The 23,849-nt window shown below is 38.4% G+C and overlaps 1 protein-coding gene across 2 annotated transcripts in view; it reads left to right on the top strand.

Moving 5' to 3' along the window:
• EXOC6B (exocyst complex component 6B) overlaps positions 1-23,849 on the top strand; it is a 614,171-nt gene that overhangs the window by 402,278 nt on the left and 188,044 nt on the right. For both annotated transcript variants that reach the window (XM_090281510.1, XM_090281509.1), the window contains one exon: positions 2,418-2,559. In XM_090281510.1, coding sequence (XP_090137636.1) covers positions 2,418-2,559 — 142 coding nt within the window. The remainder of the gene's footprint in view (positions 1-2,417; positions 2,560-23,849) is intronic.

Raw genomic sequence — 23,849 nt, 5'->3', positions numbered from 1 at the left:
TCAGCGCTCTGGCTGTTATGCCCTCCAACTACACCACTAGAGAAGGATAAATTTAACACCAAAACGTGAACAAAGGAGCGTTATTCAAGAGGCAAAACTAAAGAGGAAGTTGGTGTGAAAGGACAGCCTCTTTCACAGGATGGTTCCTGGCTCTCTTTCCAAGTTTCTTGAAATTTGCTAGATTATCCAGAGAAAGGGAAATTTGGCTTTGGGCATTTGAAGTCATTTAGATAAAATCCTTGATGATCTAGGATTCAGGATCTGATCCCAGTAGGTTGACAGAGAGGTGTGGCCGGAAGGGAGTCCATTTTAAATACCTACTGTGAAGTCATCATTCTTTTGATGCTTCTTTAGATGAGGAAAGAAGGAAAAACCTTCCAGGATCCTGGTCTGTCAGATCCGTGTGATTGTTATCTCCTTGTCCTCTCCATTCCCTTACCCCAAGTCCCTGTGAGAATTATATGAGAAAATATTTTCAAAACACTTGGCACATACTCAACGCTTAGTAAATGCAAGCAGCCTGTCTGATGACGATGGTAGCGATACAGATGGTACTGATGATTATTATGCTTTCTCTAAACCCTTCACCTTTATTCACTTGCATTTAGTATATAACATAGCACTTAGTTGTGTAATTGAAGTACATAGTAATTGAAACAAATGAATATTGAGCTTTCTGTATTTCTTATAAGGACTTTGTAATATTTTCACACATTTGTCTTAATTGTGTAGATACCTCCCTTCTAGTAGAAGAGAAAAATAGATAATACCTCCCTTTTAGTAGAAGAGAATCAGATACTCTCTGGCCCAGAGAAATATATGGGAAAATCATATGAAAGGACAGTGTAGTAAGAATCTGGAATTTTCATGAATTTTTAATAGACCTACATTATTGTATGACCTATTGAGTTTACAATTGCAAAATAAATAAATAAATAAATAAATAAAAACAAAATAGAAACAACTGAAATCTCCAACTTCAGAAGAATGGACAAATACATTGTGGTATACTGTGGAATAATTAAACGAATAAACTTCAGCCACATACATTGCATTTAAAAAGTTTCTCATTATGATACTGAACCAAAAAAGCAAGTCACAAAAGGAAATGCCATATGATATTATGGAAAGTTTCAAAACACATAAAATAATATAATATATTATTTCTTGTTACATGTATACCTATCGTAATAGTATTTAAAAAATACAAATGGTATACCCAACACCAGTAATGATCACCTATGGGAAGAGGGAGGAAAATGATTAAGGAGGTCACACAGGGGCTAAACTATATTAGTAATGTTTATTGGATACATGAGTGTTCATCATGTAATTTTGTATATGGCTGATATTTTTCATAATTTCAGAAAAGAAGGATCCACTGACTAATTTTACAACTCAGACTTTTTAAGACAGATGTCACGCTGTTTTTCAGAATAGTGATGGTAAATAACAGAAATAAGATGGATGTACACCTATATCTAAAGAAAGTGGATATATAAGGTCTGTCCGGAAAAAGTCCAGCTACTGTTACCATATTGAAAATTGTTTGTGTGACATCGATGTACCCTAGCAGCCAAGGAGAGTGGACTGGAATGCACATGTGTGAATAATTGACGACCTCACTGTACTACTCAGTGGGGGCAATAGATGTTATTGACTAAGCATGTGTACTGTGTGGCCATCACATTCAAAATAACTGAGGAATCCAAATCAGATTTTGTGTTAAGCTTGAACATTCCTCTGTGGAAACTATTTGGATGATACATAAGGCTGCTGCTATGGGCAGCTGGTGACTGACAGCTTCATCACAATTCACTAATTATGAAGTGTTTGATTATTTTAAAGAAGATAATAAGTTTTTAATATCATATTTTAAAAATTAGTTTAGAATTTGTGTTCATAAACCTCAGTGTTTATTTGAAAAAACAAAATTCATCCTTTTTAATATTTTTTTCAGGAAACCTTCTTTATTCTTTTCACTTCATATGTGTTAAATCAATAAGCAGTAAAGACTTTGGTTTCTTAGATAAGTTAGAGATTATTGTTTACATTTGTTTTCTAAGAATTGTGATTATTTTGGAAGGGACTATTTGAAATTTATTCTCTGTGGAAAAATTTCTTCTTGGTTTAATTAAGATTTTTAATATTGCTTATCTGTTGTTGATTTAGACAAAAATGCTTCTTGAATAAATAGCTGGGCTTTATGAATTTTAACTTAGTGCTATAGCTACATGACTGATGATGAAGTTAGTATTTAAGGTGATTGCCATCAGGTGCTATAAATTCCAATATGATTTGAATGTAAGGGTATTATGATTAAGAAAACCTTAAAGACATTCCTAATTAAAAAAAATAATTTTGTTGGAATTTCATTTTAATCCACTAACATTATGATTTATATTCTTGTATTTCAGGGAAAGGTGGCTCAGACAGCATGTATGTCAGCTTGCAAGCATTTAGCCACGTCCCTGATGCAGGTGTTGCTGGAAGCCGAAGTAAGGCAGCTTACCTTGGGGGCATTACAGCAGTTCAACTTGGATGTCAGAGAATGTGAACGTAAGACAGTGAACCATCCCTTTGCTTATTTGTTTTGCCTGCATACCCACATCTGTGGGGGAAGAAAAAGTTCTAAGCCTATGAGGTCTTTGTTCCTGATGAAGTCAAAGAATACCTAGAAGACAGAAATAACTTACAGGATGCCTAGAAATAGAGTCTATCAGCAAGCTAATCTGAGCACCCAAAAGTGCCTAGGCCCACATGTAGAACACAGACGATCCCTGGCCACAAGGAATTTTGCAACCTAGAGGATGATATGAGGCAGACATGCATTTACTAGACACCGAAGAAAACCTGATTTGTTCAAAGACTTCAAAAGAGTGTAGTTGCCAACCATTTTCTTTTTATGTTTTATTTTAAAGCTATTTTTACATGATATTTGCAAACCCTTCTTAGTCTAAAGGACAAATGTGTGTATTTACCAGTCAGAAATGGTTTCTAGTACAGGTAGAAACAGAAAATGTTAGACAGAATGGCTTAAACAAATAAGTTTCCTTTTCCTCAGAGGCTGTAAATTTCTGAATTAATGTAGTTGCTCAGTGATGTCACCAAGGACCAGGCTCTTTGGTTCCCTCTCCTCTCCCATACTTAGCATGTTGACTTTTCCTCCTCACCTGTATTATAGTGAGAAGAGATGGGACAAACAGGCCAGCCTCACCTATTCCTTTTACAAAGAAAATACAAACCTTTTCAGGAGACTGCTAGCTAACTCACCTGTATGTCTCATTGGTCAGAATTCAGTTGTATGGGCACCACCAACACTAAGGTTGACTGGGAGATTGAGGATTTGTCAAAGTGAAAGGGGGCATCATTATTGGCATAGTTGATCCATCATGAATCATTCACTTGGTGTTGAATACAAAATTAGGCTTTGGTTAGGAAAAAGGAAGGATTGAGGAGCCTTTTATTGTCATTGTGCTATCAGTAAAAAATGGAAATGAACCAAAATGATACCACTTGAAATGATATTTCTGCTTCTACAAAAATTAAAATAGTGGAAAATTCTATGAGTCTGCTAATACTTCTGCCCCATCTTTTTTATTTTTACTGCTTATTCGTTTTTCTTGGTTGACTTTGATGGCTGGAAATTAAGATTTTATTTATTGTCTGTGTTAATTAATTAGTTAAGACTTCTATTTCCAGCCACCACAGAGTAACAGGTATCACCTTTATCCCATAAACAACTAAAACTGGATAAAATGTATGTAGCAACTCTTTTTATGCATTGGACAGCAGACAGCACAAGGCTGTGATCCTTTAGAGAGGGGATGTGCGCACGGTAAGTTTGTCATTCACTGTCATTTTCTCTCTGGGGGCACTATCCAAACAGCAGCACAGGAAATCAGGTCCTAAGTAAAAGGCAGTGTTTTACACAGATAAACAGAGATTAGCAGATAGAGTTGGTAAGGCAGCTGGGATTTGTAGGGTAAAGGACTAGAGAACAGGAAGCTGTTTAGAGAACTAGCTCCAGAAATCTGTATTAGAGAGCCTGTGAGTCTTTGGTCAAAACTAAGTTGCTATATTCAGGGTGAAACTTTGTGAAATTTGGCACAGAATGGCCATTGAGGATCTGTGAGCTGAATAGGAATGCCAGAGGTTACAGAGCTAAGAGACACTGGCTAAAGATCTTGTGCATTTAGTGTAACTACAGAACGTTGGACCTAAAGAGTGCTGCTCAAGCTCTAGAATAAGAGCTACTCTCAGTCCACCATAACAGAGCCTAATCATAAGGCTCAACAGGGTAGAGGTAACCTGCCAATAAAATAACTGCCTGCCAAAAAACCCTTCAACAGTCCTTGAAGAGGAACAAACCACAAAAATACGCACAATAATTTAAAGAAAAGATAGGCATAATGCATGACTGTAGCTGAAATCTTTTTAGGTTTGATTAAAAAATAGTAATCTACTGACTCAAAAAGCTCAACAAATCTTTATCAGGAAAAACAAAGTCACACCCAGGTACATTATGGTCATATTTCTAACAAAAAGAAAAAGAAAAAAGAAAAAAATGATAAAAGAGAAAATCTTAAAAGCAGCCAAAAAAGAAAAACTCATTACATAATGGAGAGCAATGATAAGAATTATGTCTTACTTCTTATCAGAAACAGTGCAAACTACAAGGCACTAGAACATCTATAAAGTACTGAAAGAAAGAAACAGCCTAACAATCTAAAATTTGTCTTTGGAAAAATAGCCTTCAAAAATAAAGATAAAATAAAGACATTTGCAACTAAACAGAAGTTCAGAAGATTTGTCTGCACCACAGATCCAAAGTGTGATTACATTGTTCAGAGATGGGAACAACAGTATCACCTTTCCCACATCTTTTTCTAGCCTCTTGCCACTGCCTTATTAAGAAATGACATCTTAGTGGGGTAGGGAGGTTAGGAGGTGGACGGATTGAGCAAAAAGGAAAAAGGACTCATGGTCATGGACAACATTGTGGTGATTGCTGGGGGGAGGTGGTATCAGGGGACTAAAAGGTAATATATATAAAAAAAAAAAAAGATTAAATTTAAAAACACACACGTGATTCCCCTTCCTTTTGAATCTGGGAAAGCTTGTGATTTGCTTGTATCCAACAGAATGGGGCAGAAGTAGTCTTGTGACTTGTGTTGCTAGGCCGTAAAAGACCATGCAGCCTCCATCTCCTTAGTTACCTGCTGTGTAAGAAGTCTAACTACCATGAAGCCTCTCTGCTTGGAGGAAACTCAAGCCAGCTTGTGTAGAGAGACCACATGGAGAAGCCCATGTTGTTAGTGCTGTATTTTGTTGTATTCATTTAAATAGTATTAGATTTTATTCTGACCTGCATTTACGTTACTTGAAATTGGTTGGATCCTTTCAAGATTTGCTTTAAAGTTTATAGTGGATTCAGAGCAGCCTTTTGTCTAGGTATTATTTAAACCCAAATCTAAAGCAATACCCTTTGATGAATTCTATGCCATGCCCAGGTACCTTGAGATCTTTCAACTCTAGCTTGGTGGAAACACGAAGTATTCCCAGCTCTATAAGAGCTCCACAAATTATTCTGCCTGTTCATTTCTGGTGGGTCTTTCCCCAGCCCTGGGTAGTTTCTTCTCAAGCATGCACAGGTTAGTACTTTGCCAAATATTCAGTGGTACACTTCTCTGGTTTTCCTGAGTGCTCTTTTCTGCAGCCTCTTCCTCTCTGTTAGTCGGCTCTGCAAATACTAGTTGTCTGGGCATGCTGGGCTACAATTTCTGACACTCAGCGCATACTACTTGTGTTTGTTTGGGTTCCTTCCCTTCTCCACCTTTGCATTGTAGCCTGGAAACTGCCTCTAGAACGCTCACCTTGTTTGGTTTCTTTCTTGCAAGGATCACAGTCCTGCATTGATTGTTGTCTCATATCTAAAACCATCCTTTCAGATGCTTTCTCCAGTTTTCCAGTTTTTTTGTTTTTACATTGGGAAAAGGAGTCCTCTATTACTCCATTATGACCTGTAACAGAATAAATGAAGATCTTTTCAAGGTTTTTTTTTTTTTTTAAATTTCATTTTTTATAGAAATCATACCTGCTCTTTGTGGAAAATTCTGGGGGGAAAATGAAAATAAAAATCACCATAATTTCATCATTCAAAAATAAGTACAGGTCCAGGCATTACATCCAGACATACTACATATCCAGCAGCCACAGAATTGTTTCAAGAATTCATTTACCAGTTCTATGCATCTAGTTGGCCAAACTTGTTTTTACATCCCTCTGTCTTAACCAGTTATTTACCAGGAGAATAAAAACATAATGATTATCTAGACCAACCAAGATTGATTTTTGATGTTGAGTTTGAAGTCACTCTTCTGGTTTTGTTGAAAGAGCAGAACCTCATTCTGTATGAGGAAAAAGAAGAAGACTTTGGATCAGGCAACCAACAAACACCGTTGGTTAAATAACAAAGTCCAATGAATGATTGGGAATGACTACATGACTGCTTTTTTGATAGAGCTAAAAGATAAAGAGAGTGAGTCTGAGGGTGATAAAGCTAAATATATGAGCCTTGAGGAGGAGGAGTGATGATCTGGGAGAAGCACTTATGAGTAACAAAAATGCCTGTTTTATGGCCTGATTCTGAGTTACATTTAGTATAGAAGAATGAACAGCTTCTACTTGAGAGAACCAGCTTTCTGTTAAGACTGAGGTGGAGAAATCATTTAATGAAAAGGTAGAAACATAGAGTTTGTTAACCTTGCAAATGGGGTTCCAGAGAGCCAATATCTGATCACTATTCAATGTTTGTAGTAGCTGTTCAGCCTTAGAATCAGCTTGAAGTTAGCATATGTAAGGCATGGCAGTGCCTCCAATAACCATATTACCACTGAAATTTCTTCTAATATGTTATGGAGCCACTAAGTTTCATTGATTTAGAATTTAATGTTTCATTTCTGATTGGCAGTAATTTGTCTGTCAAGAAACTTTCCATGGACATTTATTTTACTTTAAGAGAAGAATTCTATTCTGTCTTTTGCTATACCACCCCCCTCATTTTTTTTTTCTTTTAGATGCTCAGTGGTCTATAAAAAAATCTTAAAGAAATGATACATAAGATTCAAGTAACTATACAGAGGCGTATAAAAGCAGCCCCAAATGACAAGATAATTAACACTTCCATCTTTCTACCCAGTGGTGTGTGCATGAGGTATTTTCCCTATTGTCTGTGAGTCCTTGGAAGAACTGTATAGGTCCCAAAAGAAATCAAACTCCGGACAAGATAGAATGTGAATGTTCCTTGAGTGTTTGACTCTGAAGCCTGAGCTGCCACTTTCTTAAATCCCAAGTACATAGAGGAATTATATGCATTACCATGAGCCTGAGATATTCAGCTCATACAGTGTGTCATCAGAACATAGATTTCAGAGTCAGCTAGCAAGACACATCCAGGCTACCACTTACTTTTAGTATGACCTTGTGTCACTGCCAGTCTCATTTATGAAACAGGAATAATAATAGTACCTAATATTACAGAGATGGGGTCAGAATTAAACAAGATAATGCATGAGAGGGTTTATTTCATGGCTTGACAAAACACTGAATATGCAGTAAGCAGTAGTTTCTCCTATTGTTAGCAGCAGCAGTGACAACAGCAGTTAATAAAAATTTAGCAACTCTCAGAAGGTCTTTTGCAAACCACTGAAAGCTTTGGCTATAGTTTGTGAATCAGTTAGATTTGGAGATGACGTTTTATTTGGTACAAGAAATTAAGTTTTTCTTCTTGGTAGTTATCTGTGTAAGTTCTGTGGTTGTCCTGAAAGGTATGATCCAGAACTGATGGTTTTCTAATTCTCAGCTTTGTGCTTCTGCAAGAAATCAATCAGTTAGCTCTGCTGTTTACTAGAGATGGTAACTGCTGCATAAGGTGCCATTTCCTAACAGGGTTGTTGTTGCGTAATTCTTACCAGCAAGCTACCAAGCCTGTAAGATGCACATTACTAGAAAATTAGATATGATGAAAATATTTCTTTCACTTCTGAATTGACAGTGACCTCTGATAATTTCTGCTTTGCATGAAGTTCATCTTATAACTTCATTTGTTTGTGCCTTATATTTGGTTTTGGATATTGGAGCACTGGATCCTGAGAGTGAACTCAATTTTAAATACTAGCAGGTCTTAATAGCTTAACCTCCTTGACCAAACTCGGACTACACTATCATTCATGCAGTAGATTTTTCAGTTTGTGTCTGGATCTGTCATTTCCTATGCTTTCTCTTTGTGTAATCTAAACAAGGAGGTCTAGGTTCATATTCCAGCTCAAGTGCTTGCTAATAGCGTTAGTTCAGTGTCTGTTTAATTATTCAACAAGTATGTGTAGAGGTCCTACTCTGTTCAGAGTACCATGCTGGATGCTGGAGATAATATAGAAAATATAGATTTTAAGTAGGAGAATTATTTTATTACATTTGTGTTTTTAGAAGGTACTCTGCAATTTATCAGGAGTCTAGAGACCAGTTATGAGGCTGTTGCAGTAATCCATGATAGAGATGATCTGGGAGCTTTGGCATATTTCTCCATGGTGATTTAAGCCATGGGAGTGAATGGCTCAACTCATTGAACCTCCCTGAGCCCATCAATAAACTAGGAATACTGCTCATTGCTATATTTGTCTCACTCTATTGTTACAAAGTCAAATAAGATAATATACATAAAATCATTTGTAAACAGCCATGGAAATTTTATTTATTATAACTTTCATTTCTTTATCCATGTTTTAATGTGTTTTCTTATTTTCTTTCATACTCCATTCTTTTATGGTTTATAATGTTAAATGTTTTCAGTTTTTAGTTATCTTCTCAGATTTCTAAATTGTTTAAAAGATTGGTATATTAAAAATATAACATAACTAAGCCAAATCCAGAGCACATTTCGGTACAAGGAAGTGAAGCAGCAATTGCATCTATTTAAATTTAGTGTTATCCGTAATTTCCCAGGATTCATTAGTGTTTTGCACAGAGTAAACTGAGTCCTTGAACAGGAAAGCAATAGAATGCATCTTGACAAATTCTCTCAGATCTTTGATGATCTAGTTAATCTGGCCTCCGTTTACTATTTTGGAAAGAAACAAAGGCTCCAAAGCCTTGTGTTTCACCATTCTTACCTTAATAGCCTCACTTTATAGGTCAGGAAAGCAACGTGGAGAATCTGCCTGAACTCCGGATTTAGGGAAACCAATTTGGGGTAGATTCATGATCTCACTGAGCCTACTGTGATACAAAATAATGGCAGAACACCATTATTACTTAACCTCTAACTGAAAGGTCAGAAAGCTTTCTGCATCCCTAAAGAAATAGTTTTGTTTCAAAATCAGGACCCAGTAGTTCCTGAAAAGTTAGAGCATTTCCATCTCTGTATATATTCACGAAAATAAAAGGCTCTAAATCTCCTTGTGGTATAGCAGGCTCCCCTTGACTCAGGTGTAAGATGTTTTAGCCAGTGTTAATCAGGCAAATCTTAATCAGCTTGCTTACGATTCTGCCACTGGGACCCCTGAACTAATGAATCTTTATAAAGCAATCTCCCTGAACTGTTAGTACCAAGGCCCAAACAACTCCCAACTGGGATAACTATACTCACTTATTTTGATTTTCTGCATTACTTCAGCTCAGTGATGCTAGACTCTCCAATCCCATACAGTTAATAATCCACCTTTGGTTACTCCCCATGAGAGTCTCTCTTAGGGCTTCAGGCATTCCTTTACCAATCTTTTCCTGATGTGAGGGAGAGAAGAGAGTCCTCAGGACTAGGACGCTAGTGAGAAACATAAGGAAAGCATATGGGACAGATCCATACTATCATTCTTCTCTTGCAGCCTTTGAAGTTTATATTATGCAGAAGGAGTTCTGGCCTTAAAGAACAGCTAAGCAGTTCTAAACCCAAATCTGCATCAGTCAACCTATCAAACTATTCAAGTAACTACTAGCTAGTACATTAAATCAAGCTTCTCCTGTGACATGCCCTATGGTAATTAATTTGTCAGTCATGATTATGTTTAGCTGTCCTTGAATGAGTGCAATATGCACATCCACAGGGTCTTCTCTGTTTTTGCTGAGATTCCCTAAAAAACTCTTACATTTCCTTCTGGATATAATTCAGTTCTTTTCTTCCTTCCTCTTATTTTTCATGTCACCCTGGAGCCCATGTTGTTTAGGTCCTGGTCACAGGACAGGATTCAGTAAAATACAGAACTTAGCAGAGCAGAGTGCTGCTCTTATGGCAAGGGGGACATGACAGAAAGCGTTTCTGAAAAAGGCTGGGGAATCAAGGTTCCACAGCTTCTCTCAGAACCCTTGCCTTTCTCAAGGAAAATAAAGTGAGATGATGAAGACTGCTGGTGTACTGGTTCATCACTTGAAAGGTCAGACTATGCACTAGATTTTCACTTCACTCAGCTGTCCAGCTGTGGATAGAGGGGAATTACTGCAGTGGAGCTTCATGGCGTTCTGTGTTTTCTTAGATTCTTCAGTGCACATTGTAGCAAGGACCAGAGTTGGCCCTGTTTTCATTTTAAGTTGCCCAGTGTTGTTAAAAACTTTCACATGATTCATATTCTTCTTTTTAAAAAAGTGATCAGTGGTAGCACAGCCTAGTCCTCCAGAGCTTTAACCTCAGTGAGAACTCATTCCAAGGTGACTTAAGATAATACCTTAATTATCCACAATCCACGGACTGTTAACCTTCCCATCCTGGGAAATGTCAATGCCCCTTTTCCTGCCATTACCTGTGAACCAGCTCCAAGCATTTTACTTTTACTGTAAAGTCTTTTGTTTGCCGGCTTGACCCCTAATAATCTGTCTTAATTAAAATATGTTTACTTGCATGGAACAAAAGTCTGTTCAGCCCAGTTCAGGAATAAAGTAGGATTTGTTTTAAATATCTGGGTTTCACAGACTCCAAGTAAAAGGTAAATAATAGTTCAGTGGTCTGGGATCACATCTCTCCTGTTCATTCCTGTTTCCTAAGCACCTAGAACAGTGCCTGGCATATTAATAAATATTTATTGAATGACCTCAATTTCTGGATCTCTTTGGTCAGCTCTGTGAATGAGAGGGAATACAAGTAGGAAGTAGCTGGGGATGATGTAGTTGGAATCCTAAGTATTATTCTCTTAGGAAGATGCTTGTATACGCAAAATAAGTGAGTATAGTTATCCCAGTAAATGATTAGCAACTTTAATACACATATCCTTACCACTGACTATGGATTAGATTATAAAGCCATCTTTGCCACCAATAATCAATTCTCAGTGTATCAGCTGTATAATACATAATAATCTATATCATCAGTGATAGAACTCAAGAGATTGGCCTTTGAAACCTGGATCATTTTAGTAATTTGAGCAACTTTAACATCTCTAAGTCTCAGTTTCTTCATTTGTAAAATGAAGTGACAGTTGTACCTATCTGGTAACTTGTGGTAAAACTCAATAACTGTTGTCTGCATTCTCATTATCCCCATTGTTGTCATCAGCAGCAGCAAGAGAACTGGGCTGGAAGTGCATGAGAGTTGTCTCTTCTAGCTTCCTGACTCAATTTTTAATGAGGTTACTACTTATTAATTTTCACAAAGATCAATTATTTTCTTCTTAAATTAACTTTCTATATAATCCTCAAGGTAGGATTGTCTCAGAGTCTGCTTTATACTTTTTATTTTGTATATTATTGGTTTAGGAAGAAAGTCAAGCTGTCTAATCAAGACCTAAAGCACTGTAGTGTCCTGTAAAGATGTCAGTGTTGTGGGCTGAATCAGAATTGCTATTAGTTAAGCAGTCCCGAATTTCAGAGGAGACTAAAGAATTCAAATACATTTCTTTGGAAACTTGGCGTACTGGGAGAGATCAATTTAAAGGGAAGAAGTTGACTCTCTATAAAATTAATCTTCAAAACCTTAAATCACATAGCAAAAGACATCATTTCCTACTAAGGGATTCTTGTGAAAAGTTTGGTAGTTACTTCCTTTCCAGTCAAGTATGTTTTTTATACTTCATTTAGAGGTCACCTTTCACATTGTCACTGAAGCATCTTCTGCCTCTTCAAGTCTTAATAAGAGAACCATCTTTTTTTTTTTAAGTATATTTTATTGATTATGTTGTTACAGTAGTTCCAATTTTTTCCCCTTTGCTCCCCTCCACCCAGTACCCTCCTTCCCTCCAGCAATCCCACCCCCCTTTGTTCATGTCCATGGGTCGTACATGTAAGTTCTTTGGCTTCACCCTTTCCTATATTATTTTTAACTTCCCCCTGTCTATTTTGTACCAACCGATTATGCTTCTTAATCCCTACACCATATGCCCATTTTCCCCCTCCCCCCTTCCAGCTGATAACCCTCCAAATGATCCCCATACCTGTGATTCTGTTCCTATTCTGCTTTGCTTAGTTGGATTTTGTTTTCATTTTTTAGATTCAGTTGTTGATGGTTGTGAGTTTGTTGTCATTTTAGTGTTTATAGTTTTGATCTCCTTTTTCTTAAGTAAGTCCCTTTGACATATCATATAATAATGGCTTGGTGATGATGAACTCCTTTAGCTTCACCTCATCTGGGAGCACTTCACCTACCCTTCCATTCCAAATGATAGCCTTGCTGGATAGAGTAATCCTGGTTGCAGGTTGCCTTTCATCCCATTGAATACTGCTTGCCAGTCCCTTCCTGCCTGCAAACTGTCCTCTGAGAAATCAACTGATAGTCCTATAGGCACCCCCTGTAGGCAGCTCTCTGCCTCTCTCTTGCTGCCCCCAGGACTGTCTTTATCTTTCATCTTTGGCATCTCAGTCATGATGTGTCCTGGTGTGGTCCCCCTGGGTGCAGCTTGCCCAGAACCCTCTGTGCTTCCCGGACCTGTATGTCCATCTCTTTCACAAAATTTGGGAAGGTTTCCTTATTTTTTTTCAATTATTGCTTCCTCATTCTGCACTGGTTGACTATTTTTCCCCCCTTATGTTCCAAATCATTGATTTGAACCCCGGTTTCCTTCCCTTCACCATTGATTTTGTGTGGATTTTCCTTTGTTTCACTTAACATAACCTTCACTTCTTCCCTTATGTGTTTGCCATACTCAAGCATGTCTGTCCAGCCTGTGGGCATCTTTATCACCAGTGTTTTGAACTCTGCATCTGTTAGGTTGTCTATCTCCTCATCTACTAGGTTGGCTATCTCCTCGTTGCTTAGTTCTCTCACTGGAACCTTGATCCGTTTCCCCTTTGGGGCCATACTTCTTTGTCTCCTCATTCTGACAGGCTCCTGTGTTTGTTTGCCTCTGCATCCCAAGTAGAGCTGTTGCTCCTGTTACGTTGTAAGGGGCAGAGCCTTAGGAATTTGTCAGTACAGGGCAACCTGCTTCACCACGTTGTGGCGCTATACTTGGGGGAGGGGTCCAAGAGGGAACGATGCCGCCAGCCCAGCACTCGCCTTTTTTCCAGGAACCTCTCCCACTTCCACACCGGGCTGGCGTCCCTCTAGCTGCTACCCTGGCCGTCGTTCCTAAAGTGGGTGGGTCTGCGGATGTTCTAGGACCGTGGGGGCCCTTTAAACAATCGGACTCTGCTAACACTGGCAGTTTCTGCCTCCACCCCAACCCTTACTGGTCTGCACAGTTGGAAGCAATGAGGCTTGATTTTTCCCGGTGCTGGGGCAGTGAGCTGCGAGGTCCGGTGAGGAGCTGGGAACGCTCCCCAGGGGTCCTTCCTGACTTTTTAAAACGTGTGACTGTGCTTTCTGCCGACCTGCTGCTGCCGCCCCTGCTGCCGCTACCACACTGCATCCTCTTCACCCCGGCTCCGCCCCTGCCACCTGTCTGGATGAGTATTTCTTCTTTATATCTTTGTTTGCTGGACTTCCATGCAGTCTGAGTTTCTGGAACTTCTGGTTGTTTCTAGTTTTGAGGTAGTTGTATTCCTTCTTAGTTTTGGAGGGAGACACAGCGTGTCTGTCTACGCCTCCATCTTGGCTGGAAGTCCTAAGAAAACCATCTTAATGTAAGGGTTGAAGAGAGACAAATGGAGGAAATTTGAGCTTAGTAAGATTTTAAACCTGATCTCTCTAGGTTATATGAAAATAACAGAGACCTTTTTTTGTTAGAATATATGTTGTCGGCAGCCGTCCGTCTCGAGAGACGATGGTGTAGCTTCTTAAGAGTCTATCTGCACCGCCGAGAATGGCTGTGCAGTCCGACTCGGGAGTGACACGGTATCTGTCTCCTCCCGTGTTGAATCGACATCTTGCGATGACGCTGGAGTGTCCTCTCCAGTGAAGCTGAAGCTACAGAGCCTGGGCAGGGTGATATGGAGGGTCTGCTGTTGCCCATGCAGCAGACCCCCCCCTCTCTTCGCAGCTGAAGGGTCCAAGGGAAAGACGAAGTCAATACAGCTTGGCTTCAGGTGCGCCGCAGGAGTTGCCGGTGTTGACTACAACGTCAAACCGCCTTAGGGACTCCGGCTCCGGATTTTCTGTCGGGGTTTACTCCCTTAGCCTTTCCCCTGAAGAGGTATGCCACAAGGCAGCGGAGGTTTTTTGGAGTCAGAGTTTTCCTTTTCTGATGTACCCTGACTGGAAGATCGAACCAGCGACACTTAGCTCGCAGGCCGACGCTCAATCCACTGAGCCAAACCAGCCAGAATATATGTATATACTACTTAAAGATGCAAATTTTCTGTGGGTGGCCTACTGAGGGATATTTTGTGTGTTCCAGTATCATTAATTTCAGATCCCTTAGCATCTATTCTCAACCTCCTCTTTCTAAATTATAATTTTAAAATAAGCTTTCCCTTTATGTGCTCTTCCATTTAAGCACCATTAAGGTAAGAAGATTGATGATAGACTTCAAGCTTGTATATGCAGAAAAACAAACTTGTATCCTGTAATTTGCAGTGCTCTGCAGATTTAAAAATCTAAGAATACTTAGTTGTTATTGTTTTAATATGATGAAGACAACTTCCATGAGAAAAGCTCCACGACTAATGAGTTTTGTCTTTTGGTTGACTGATTGGTTAATGAAATTGAAAAAAAAAATTTCTTTAACTATAAGGAAGACCATTGTCACAGCATTTATTATACCATCTTTGTATCATTAGAACAAAAAGAAAAAAGGGAGAAAGAGGTCTATTCAGAGGAATTAGATATTCCCCCAGCCTTCAGCTGATTTGATAGGACATGCAGGATGTGGTGTGTTTATTCACTGAAACTAATAAGTTGTTTACATTTTCGATTTAGCATATCTGGAATTCATTTCCTGGGGTTCCTTTATGTATTACATATCAAAAAATGGCCAATACAGATTGCAGAAAACAAATACTAATGAATGTTAATGGAAATTTCAGGTTAAATACCCAATATTTGCTTTCATCTCGGGTCAAAAATTTGATTTTGGGTTAGGTTAGTCAAGATATTCACATAATGCTTTTCTGATTTATTTCTTCACGCTTTTCTTCTGATGGAAAAAAATATTTTATGTCTCTTCTTTACGATAATGTTTTCATTCTCTACTGGAAATAGATAGGGATTTAGATAATGGTCTTAATTAGAGCACATCCTTTTTCATTTATTTTATCATTGTTTTCCCCTTTTCTTCATTCTTTCCACTGTTCAGAACAGTTTTTGAACTTGTCAATTTTGATGCCTTTTAGTGCTTCTGCCCGTTTTGTTTCACCTCTTCCAAATCGACAAAATGTTTCCTTTTGTGGACTTTTTCATGGGGGGGCAGGGGATGACTGGGGCTAAACTGCTTGACTAGGAAGGGTGGGGCATGGAGATCATGCCATTTTTTGGTCAAAAATGGCTGAACACTCAGTGCACTATGGATGGGTATACTTGTAAATCACCCATCATGAAATGGGCAAATGTGTTGTAAGTCTTCAAGAAAATTCACTGTAGCCAAACGCAGCCTTTCACAAGAATGCCAGCTGGTACACTGATATTGATGGGTTCCTAGAACACTCACCTAGCAGGGGAAGCCTGTACTACAAGGGGCTGCCCTTCAGAAGATAATTCTAGTTTTTAGGGGTCTCTCCCTACACACACACACACACACACACACACATGCACTAAGTAATCAATAGTTCATTCATTCTCTGTATTCTTGTTTTCTCTCTAAGACTTGGAACACTGTAGGTATTCTGTACAAGAAATAAGATTTAAAATTCAAGTGCACTGGGGATTTATAGGATGAAATTTAGTCTGGTATTATTTGCTCAGGCACACAGCTCTGAATTAACCTACATAAAAACTTCCTTGGAGCTGTATGGATTATATGGCTTCTTTCTCCCCTACTTCCCAGGCCCTTGCCATTTCTTTTTAAAAGCACGATTGAGCTTGGATTCTCAGGTCTAAAATTATGTGGTAAGAGCACAAACTATAAAGATCTCTGTTCCATCAAAAATAGGTAGTACAAAAGCTCTAGTTTGTTTGCTGTTGTCTTCACATGTCTAGAAGGTTTTCCATGCTAGGTGCTATGCTATTATGATGTGCCTTTCTTCGCTATGGAGAACCCAAACAGAAGGCTCCTCTGTCATTAAAATGGCCATGTCACTTCTCTGTGACTATGGATGAAGGACCCTGTACCCTCTGGAAGGGCTTTACTCAGACATGGGTCAGTGAGTGGTGCCCACTCAGCAGTTATTTCAGTTTATAGGCTGGAGTTTCTTGAATTCCAGACGATAAGACATCATTGTCTCTCTGAGCCCGTTGTCAGACACCCAGTCATTTGATAGTAGATGCTGCCAACTGGAGCAGTGAGAGCAGGCAACCTGCTCTTCCTCACCACGGCCTAAGATGCCATCCTTGTCAAGCAGATGGAGATGGATCATGCTGCTCTAACCTTGTTATACATCACTGTCAAGCTTTGCTATTGGCTTCCAGAGATTGACCAACACAAAGTACTTTTTGTGGTAGCAAATGCTACCTTGATTGTGTGGGGGGTGTATTAGCGATGAATGTGTGAGTATAAAGGACCTGCTACATAAAGGGTCATAATTCCCAATTAAGCTTCTTTTTCTGTGGCAAACTCTCTCAGTACCCCAAATTCTGTTGGGCTGTTTGGTCAGTGTGGTACTTGTTCCAACCCTAAATAAGGGCAGTGACTGATTTCTCTTTGAAATTGTTCATATTTTTCATCCTGGTTTTATTTCAAGGAACATTTTGGGGCCTGAGGATGGCAGCAGGAGATTTAACTTAAACAGCTGGTAGTTTCCAAAAGGCCGTTCTTCTGCTGCACAGTTGAAAAGGAGAGGACCATGTTTTTTTTAAATGATATCCAAACTTGGTGCTCCTTCCCATTTTTTATTTTGGAAGTTTCAGGTTTTATTCCTTGTTTTTTTCTTAACTTTGTACACTTGGAAAGTTTCAAGGGCCAGAAAGATTAAGAAATGCCATTTCAAAGAGGAAGAAAAAATATGTGTATATAGTCCAGAAGATATCCAACCCAGCCATGTCATATGAAAAATAGAGACATTTATTGAAGAAGATACAAGATGTAAGAAACATTGTACGTAGGACAATGATACCTCAGTCCCCTTCAAAGTAGGCACCTTGGGACCTCACACAGTCCTCCCAATTGCCATCGGCTCTCCCATCCTATTTTTATGAACCTCTTCGATGATCTGAAATCTCTTCCCTTTCAAAGGTAACTTTAGTTTTGGAAAAAGCCAGGAGTCACAGGTCACCAAATCTGGGATGTAGTGGCGCTGAGTCACCTGGGTGATTTGATGTTTCTCCAGAAAACTCTGCACGTGACGTGATGCATGAGTGGATGCGTTGTTGTGATGAAGTTGCCAATCATGAGTGCCCATAGCTGTGGCCTTCTCCATCATCCAAATAGTTGCCATGAGGAATGTTCAAGCTTAATGCAAAATCTGATACAGATTTGTTGCTCTACTCACTCAGTCATTTTGAATGTGACGACCACATAATATACATCTCACTCAGTGGTGTCTACTGGCCCCACTGACTAGTACAGTGCAGTCCTCTTTGTTCATGCAAGCACATTCTAATCCACTCTCCTTGACTACCAGGTTACATCAGTGTCGCACAAACCATTCTTGTTATGTTAACAATGGCTGGACTTTTTTTCTGATAGACCTTGTGTGCGTGTATCTCAATACCTGTCACTTGACTCTGGTTCCAGACTTGGTAAAACAGATTTACCTACAGTTAAAGGAGTATATCATAGTAATTTCTTAATCTCCAAAGACTTTTTAATCTTTATTTATATGAAACTTTAAAAAACAGTTATTTGAAAATTTTCTTTAATCCTCATGATTTGCTTGAAAACACCCAGAGAAGCATTTTCATGGAGAAATGAGCCAGTGGAAAGAGTTCATCTTAATTATTTTAAACCAGAGACCTCACCACTAGCCCCAGAACAATGTATAGCCATCTCTTTCTGCTGTATCAACTAGCAACAAATGTCACCTTATCTGAAAAGTATCTAATTCTTTAGTACTGCTGCCTCATTCCATCAGGCCATTGTACTGTACCTCCCTTTCACTCATACAGGCCAAAATCCTAATGTTTGTAATAAGCCTGAGTCTCTCAACAATCTCTGATGCATTCACTGCTCCTGCTTGTCTCCACACTGGGACATTATATACATTTCATATATTCTTTGGTCCTCATTTTATGTCTTTGGGGCTGAGGCTAGTAAACTGTTTTAATTGGGACATTTTATAGAGTGTAAACCAGGAAATCATATTAAATACCATGTCTGTTTAAGAATTATTTTAATTGTTGAAAGTTGGCAGAACAACACTTTATACATCTCAAAAAAAATTGATCAAAGTCCTAATTTTATAAAATATCAAAAATATTTTATGCCTATCCATCATTACCTGTTCTAGCATTTCATCATTTAACAGATTCTGATCTGAGTTCTGCTATTTTAATTAAATCATCTATCTAGTCTACTTCAGTATTTTAAAAATGTGTTCTTTTTTCATCTGTTTTACCTGTTTGTGTATACGTGTACATGTGTGTTGAGAGAGAGAGAGACCCAAAAATCATCTTAACATTCACAATTTCAAATTTCTAAGATAGGAATTTGGAAAATGTGAAGAAAATATCATTGCTGACACTTCAATTTTAAAAAGCTGTTTCCAGACACTAGTGAATCAATGTACAAAGTCTTGCCTATAATGTTCTGTAATGGCAGTTGATCTCTATTTTAATTCTATTACCCACTCCTTTCCTGGAAGAAGACAGTGTGGTAGATTCACTGGTGAGATAATGTAACGTGGATGGGAGAATCATACCTGTGCCTTTGTGTGTGTGGGTCAAACTAGGATATCCAGTTGGACCCCATGGCTAGGAGTTAGCCATTCAGGTGTAATGAGGCAGCTTACCAAGGGTGTTCTGACAAAAGCAGATATTTGTATGAATTCTAGGAGGAAATAAAGAGAATGGTATGTTGGAAACTGAAACTAGTTCATCATGACTAGAGAGCAGGGTGACATGAAATGGGGATAGCCGAAAGGAAATGACGCAAGGCTTATTAAGAAGTATGTACAGTTGACCCTTGAACAATTCAAGTTTGAACTGTGCTGGTTCATTTATATGCAGACTTTTTTCAACAAGTACCTCTACTGTTTTTGGTCCATGGTTGGGAGTTTGTGGATGTGGAGAGCTGAAAATATGCATTGATCTACATATGCTATTTTATGTAGAGGACTTGAACATCCTCAGTTTTTGGTATCTGCAGGGGTCCTGGAACCAAAGCACCACGGATACCAAGAGACAACTGAGTTTTGGGGGAATCAGAAGTTACATGTGGATTTTTGACTGTGAGGTCAGCACCCCTAAGCTGCACATTGTTCAAGGGTCATCTGTACTTTATTCTAAATACACAGGAAGCTGTCCATATGTTTTAAGCATGAGAGTGACATGATCATTTTTTACTTTGTAAAAATCACTGTGGCAGGAGTGTGAAAAATGCATAGAAGGAGGTGGACACTAGGTACAGAAACTAGTTAGGAGTAGGGTTGTAGGGTTGCCAGATAAAAAACAGGACAGCTGGTTAAATTTGAATTTCAGGGAAAAATTGAATATCAGATAAACCAAAAAAATTTTTTTAGTATAAACATGCCTCATATACTGCATAGTACATGAAAATGTCAGGTAAGATAAGGACTTAAAAAGTGTTGCTTTAGTAAAAAGGAAGCCAAGCAGATTTTGGAGAGTACTTTTAGTAGCAGTAGAGTGGTAGAAACCAAATTGCAGACAGATGAGGAATGAATGGAGAACAATGAAGTTGAATCAGTGCTTGTAAACAACTCTTTCAGAAATTGATTTTGAAAGCGAGGAAAATGAGTCATTTATTTCATTACCTCTGAGAATGTCAGTGGTTATTTTTCTTTAAGTTGGCCTTGTGATTTGAGACTGTTTAATTGCAAATAACACCAAACATTTTATATAATGTAACTAGAATAAATGAGAAATATTTCTTACTTTATTTTTTGTAGGCATCAGTAAAGTTTGCCAAGTATTCTTTCTCTTCTTTGTGTCTTTCTCTGCCTTTTATTCTGATGATGTGAATTTCTGGAGAAATTTAGGTCTCAGTTTTTCACCAAATCCCAGCAGTCTTACTACTTGAGGCCTGCCCTTTCTCTCTGACTCACTGGAATCTCTTTATCAGCTGTCTGCCTGTCAATGGGTGGAAACGAGGTGTAGTTTAAGCCTCTTCCCCAACAATAAACGAGGAAAAGTGAGATTCTCTACTCTCTTTTAGAACTAATCATTTTTGAAGGCTTTTCAACAAGGACTATTTTTATAGACAAGAGCGCTTTTTATACTTGAGATGTTCATTTATTTCCTATACCTCCTAGCACTTAAAATATTCCTTTAAAAGCACCAGTTTATCATGGAAAAGTAGTTGCTTATGTACCTTCCCAAACAATTCTTTTCATTTCCTTTTCCTCCAGCTAACCTAAGTTCTCTTTAGACCAGCAGTTCTCAACCTTTGTGTCGCGACCCCTTTGGGGGTCAAACGACCCTTTCACAGGGGTCGCCTAAGACCATTGGAAAACACATATATAATCACGTATTGTTTTTGTGATTAATCACTGTGCTTTAATTATGTTCAATTTGTAACAATGAAAATACATCCTGCATATCAGATATTTACATTATGATTCCTAACAGTAGCAAAATTACAGTTATGAAGTAGCAACAAAAGTAATTTTATGGTTGGTGGTCACCACAGCATGAGGAACTGTATTAGGAAGCTTGAGAACCACTGCTTTAGACAGTCATCTCGTCCTCTCTTAGCAGTGCTGAAGAGTTAAAATGCCTAATGGCTTCCTCTAGAGCTCCTGTGTGTCTGAAGTCAATTCCTTGACCCCCTTACCTTATAACTACCTCCTTGGGTCTCAGGTTTCACTGACAGAAATGCTCTTCTTCTTCTGTTTTTGTTTGTTTGTTTTAGGGAGAAAAAAAGAAAAGGAAAAACACACCCTAAACTGAACTCTTAGTGGCAAAGTTTGTATTTTCTATTAAGATGGATCCTAAGTTTAGATGTCGAGCTCTGAAAATAAATTCATTAGCTTGTGTAACCAGAATGGCAGACAAGTATTTATGTTGATATTGACCTAATGCAACCATTTTCAACCTTTTTCTTCTCATGGCACACATAAACTGATTCCTAAAATTCTGGGACACACTAAAACATATATTTTTTGCTGATATGACCCAAAAAAAATAGGTATAATTTTAATTCATTCACACTGGACGGCTGTTGTTGTGTTGGCTGTTATCATTTTTTTATTTGACAACCTAAGGGAAAAGAGGTCAGTGCTCCTGACTAAATAGCCAGTTATTGCATGTTTTAAAATTTCTTGTGGCATTCTCGTTGAAAATCACTGATGTAATGCAGTCATTTAACATCGATGTTGTGTTACAGAATAGAGTTTGTTCACCCAGCACTAGCAGAACCAGACACTGAGAATTGCTGGACACTGGAGAAGTATTAGCTGTTTTATTATGAATGACACCATCCAGAACAGGAAGCTAATGCTCAAAATCCCAAACTCCCGGATGGCATGTAGGTTACAGATAGGGAAAAATCATAAGGCACCTTGGGATAAGGGTTTGGGGTCATGCTGGGGGCTGATTAGTCAGATGGCAGAAAAATTGGTCAGGTAGCTAAGTTGGTTGGAGCGTTGTCTTGATAGACCAGTGTTGCAGGTTTGATGCCCAGCCAGGGCACATGCAAGAGCCAGCCAATGAATGCATAATAAGTGGAATAAATTGATGTTTCTCTCTCTCTCTCTCTCCCCTTCTCCATTCCTCTCTCTAAAATCAATAAAAATTTTTAAAAATATTCTTTAGTTCTTGATTACCATGAGTACTCTATGGTACCATAATGTTTGCTTTTTCCCCTGGGATCCCTGCTTTTTATTTCTAAAGATGAGATACTTAAAAAAATACAGCTCTAACAGAAAACATAATATAAGGATTATCAATATTATGTATCTCTGTAATAACCCATGGAAGAGGCCTGCCTTTTCAAGAGGAAGCCAGGAAAAGAGATAGTGTAATGGGTCTTTCTTTCTCACATCTTTTAAGTAAGTAGCTTTCTGCTTAATTGTGTTTTTATGAGTTTCAAGTTCCCCAGAGGTGTTAGTGTAGGTGTGGCATGTTGTATTAGCTACTGCATGGACTCCTCCTTGTTTGGCCAGATAGTAATCTACAGAAATTTTATTGTCTAAGGACCCTCATGTCTAGGACTTTAAAGTGGTTTGTTAGAATCTTAGAGCTTGAGCTTGGGCCAAGTGGCTGGATATATCGGTTAAATTCCCTAATGTCAGTTATTTAATGAGAGCTATGATTATGAAAACAAAAGAAAAAGATTAATAATCAAAGAAAATTATAAACCAGATTCTGAGTTTGTAAGGCTGTCACTTGAGATTTCTAGATGTAAGGCTGGAAGCATTTGTAGCTTGAAATGTCTCTAATGATGTCAGGTAAACTCTGCAAGGCTTACCAGGGAGCATCAGTCCTGAGATTGTTTAAGCATGAGCTGTTATGGAAGTTCTCTGAATTTTATATCAAGCCGTTCATCTTTGGCTCACATGGCTTTGGAAAGGGGGTGAGTTTCATTTCTCAATGATTCTGAGTCAAAGGATGGCAGAAAAATTGGAAACATGTTTGGAGAGTCATAAGCAGAGATTGGAGGAAAGTAGAAGAATCCAGGGTCCAGTCCAGTTTACAAGCAGAAAATAAAACAAAGCTCAAAAGACAATGAACAGCACTAGAATCTAATATCCACAAAGGTATATTATAGTTTCTATAGAAACATAATTTTTCTCTCTAAAATCACCCCTATTTTTACCAAAGATAACCAAATTAAGACTAATTTATTTTCAAAATCTAGTTTCAATAAACTTGGCCTGATTATTTTTATCATTGTAGCAAGAAAATTAACCATGTTGACATTTTAAAATCTGCTTTGCTGGAGTCTTCAGATTGAATTTAAAAGGCCTTTCAAGGCCACAAAAGCCAAGGCAAGGACTTGCCGTCAGTTGTTGCCTACAATGCCTATAGGTTTGGGGTGAGTCTCTTTCTCTCTTTATCTCTCTCTCTGTTTTTCTTTCCTTCCTTCCTTCCTTCCTTCCTTCCTTCCTTCCTTCCTTCCTTCCTTCCTTCCTTCCTTCCTTCCTTTTTTGAGGGAAAACAACACGGAAAAGATCTGCAGCCCACCCGCATTGACCATGTCATGTGAGCAACTAGATATTTGACATAAGCTTTTGGGGATGCTTGTTACTGCAGCACAAACTAACTTCTCCTGCCTGACATAATGCAC

The sequence above is a fragment of the Furipterus horrens genome, unplaced genomic scaffold, assembly GCF_987537825.1.
Source record: "Furipterus horrens unplaced genomic scaffold, mFurHor1.1.pri manual_scaffold_6, whole genome shotgun sequence".
NCBI lineage: Eukaryota > Metazoa > Chordata > Mammalia > Chiroptera > Furipteridae > Furipterus > Furipterus horrens.
This window is presented reverse-complemented; position numbering and strand designations above follow the sequence as displayed.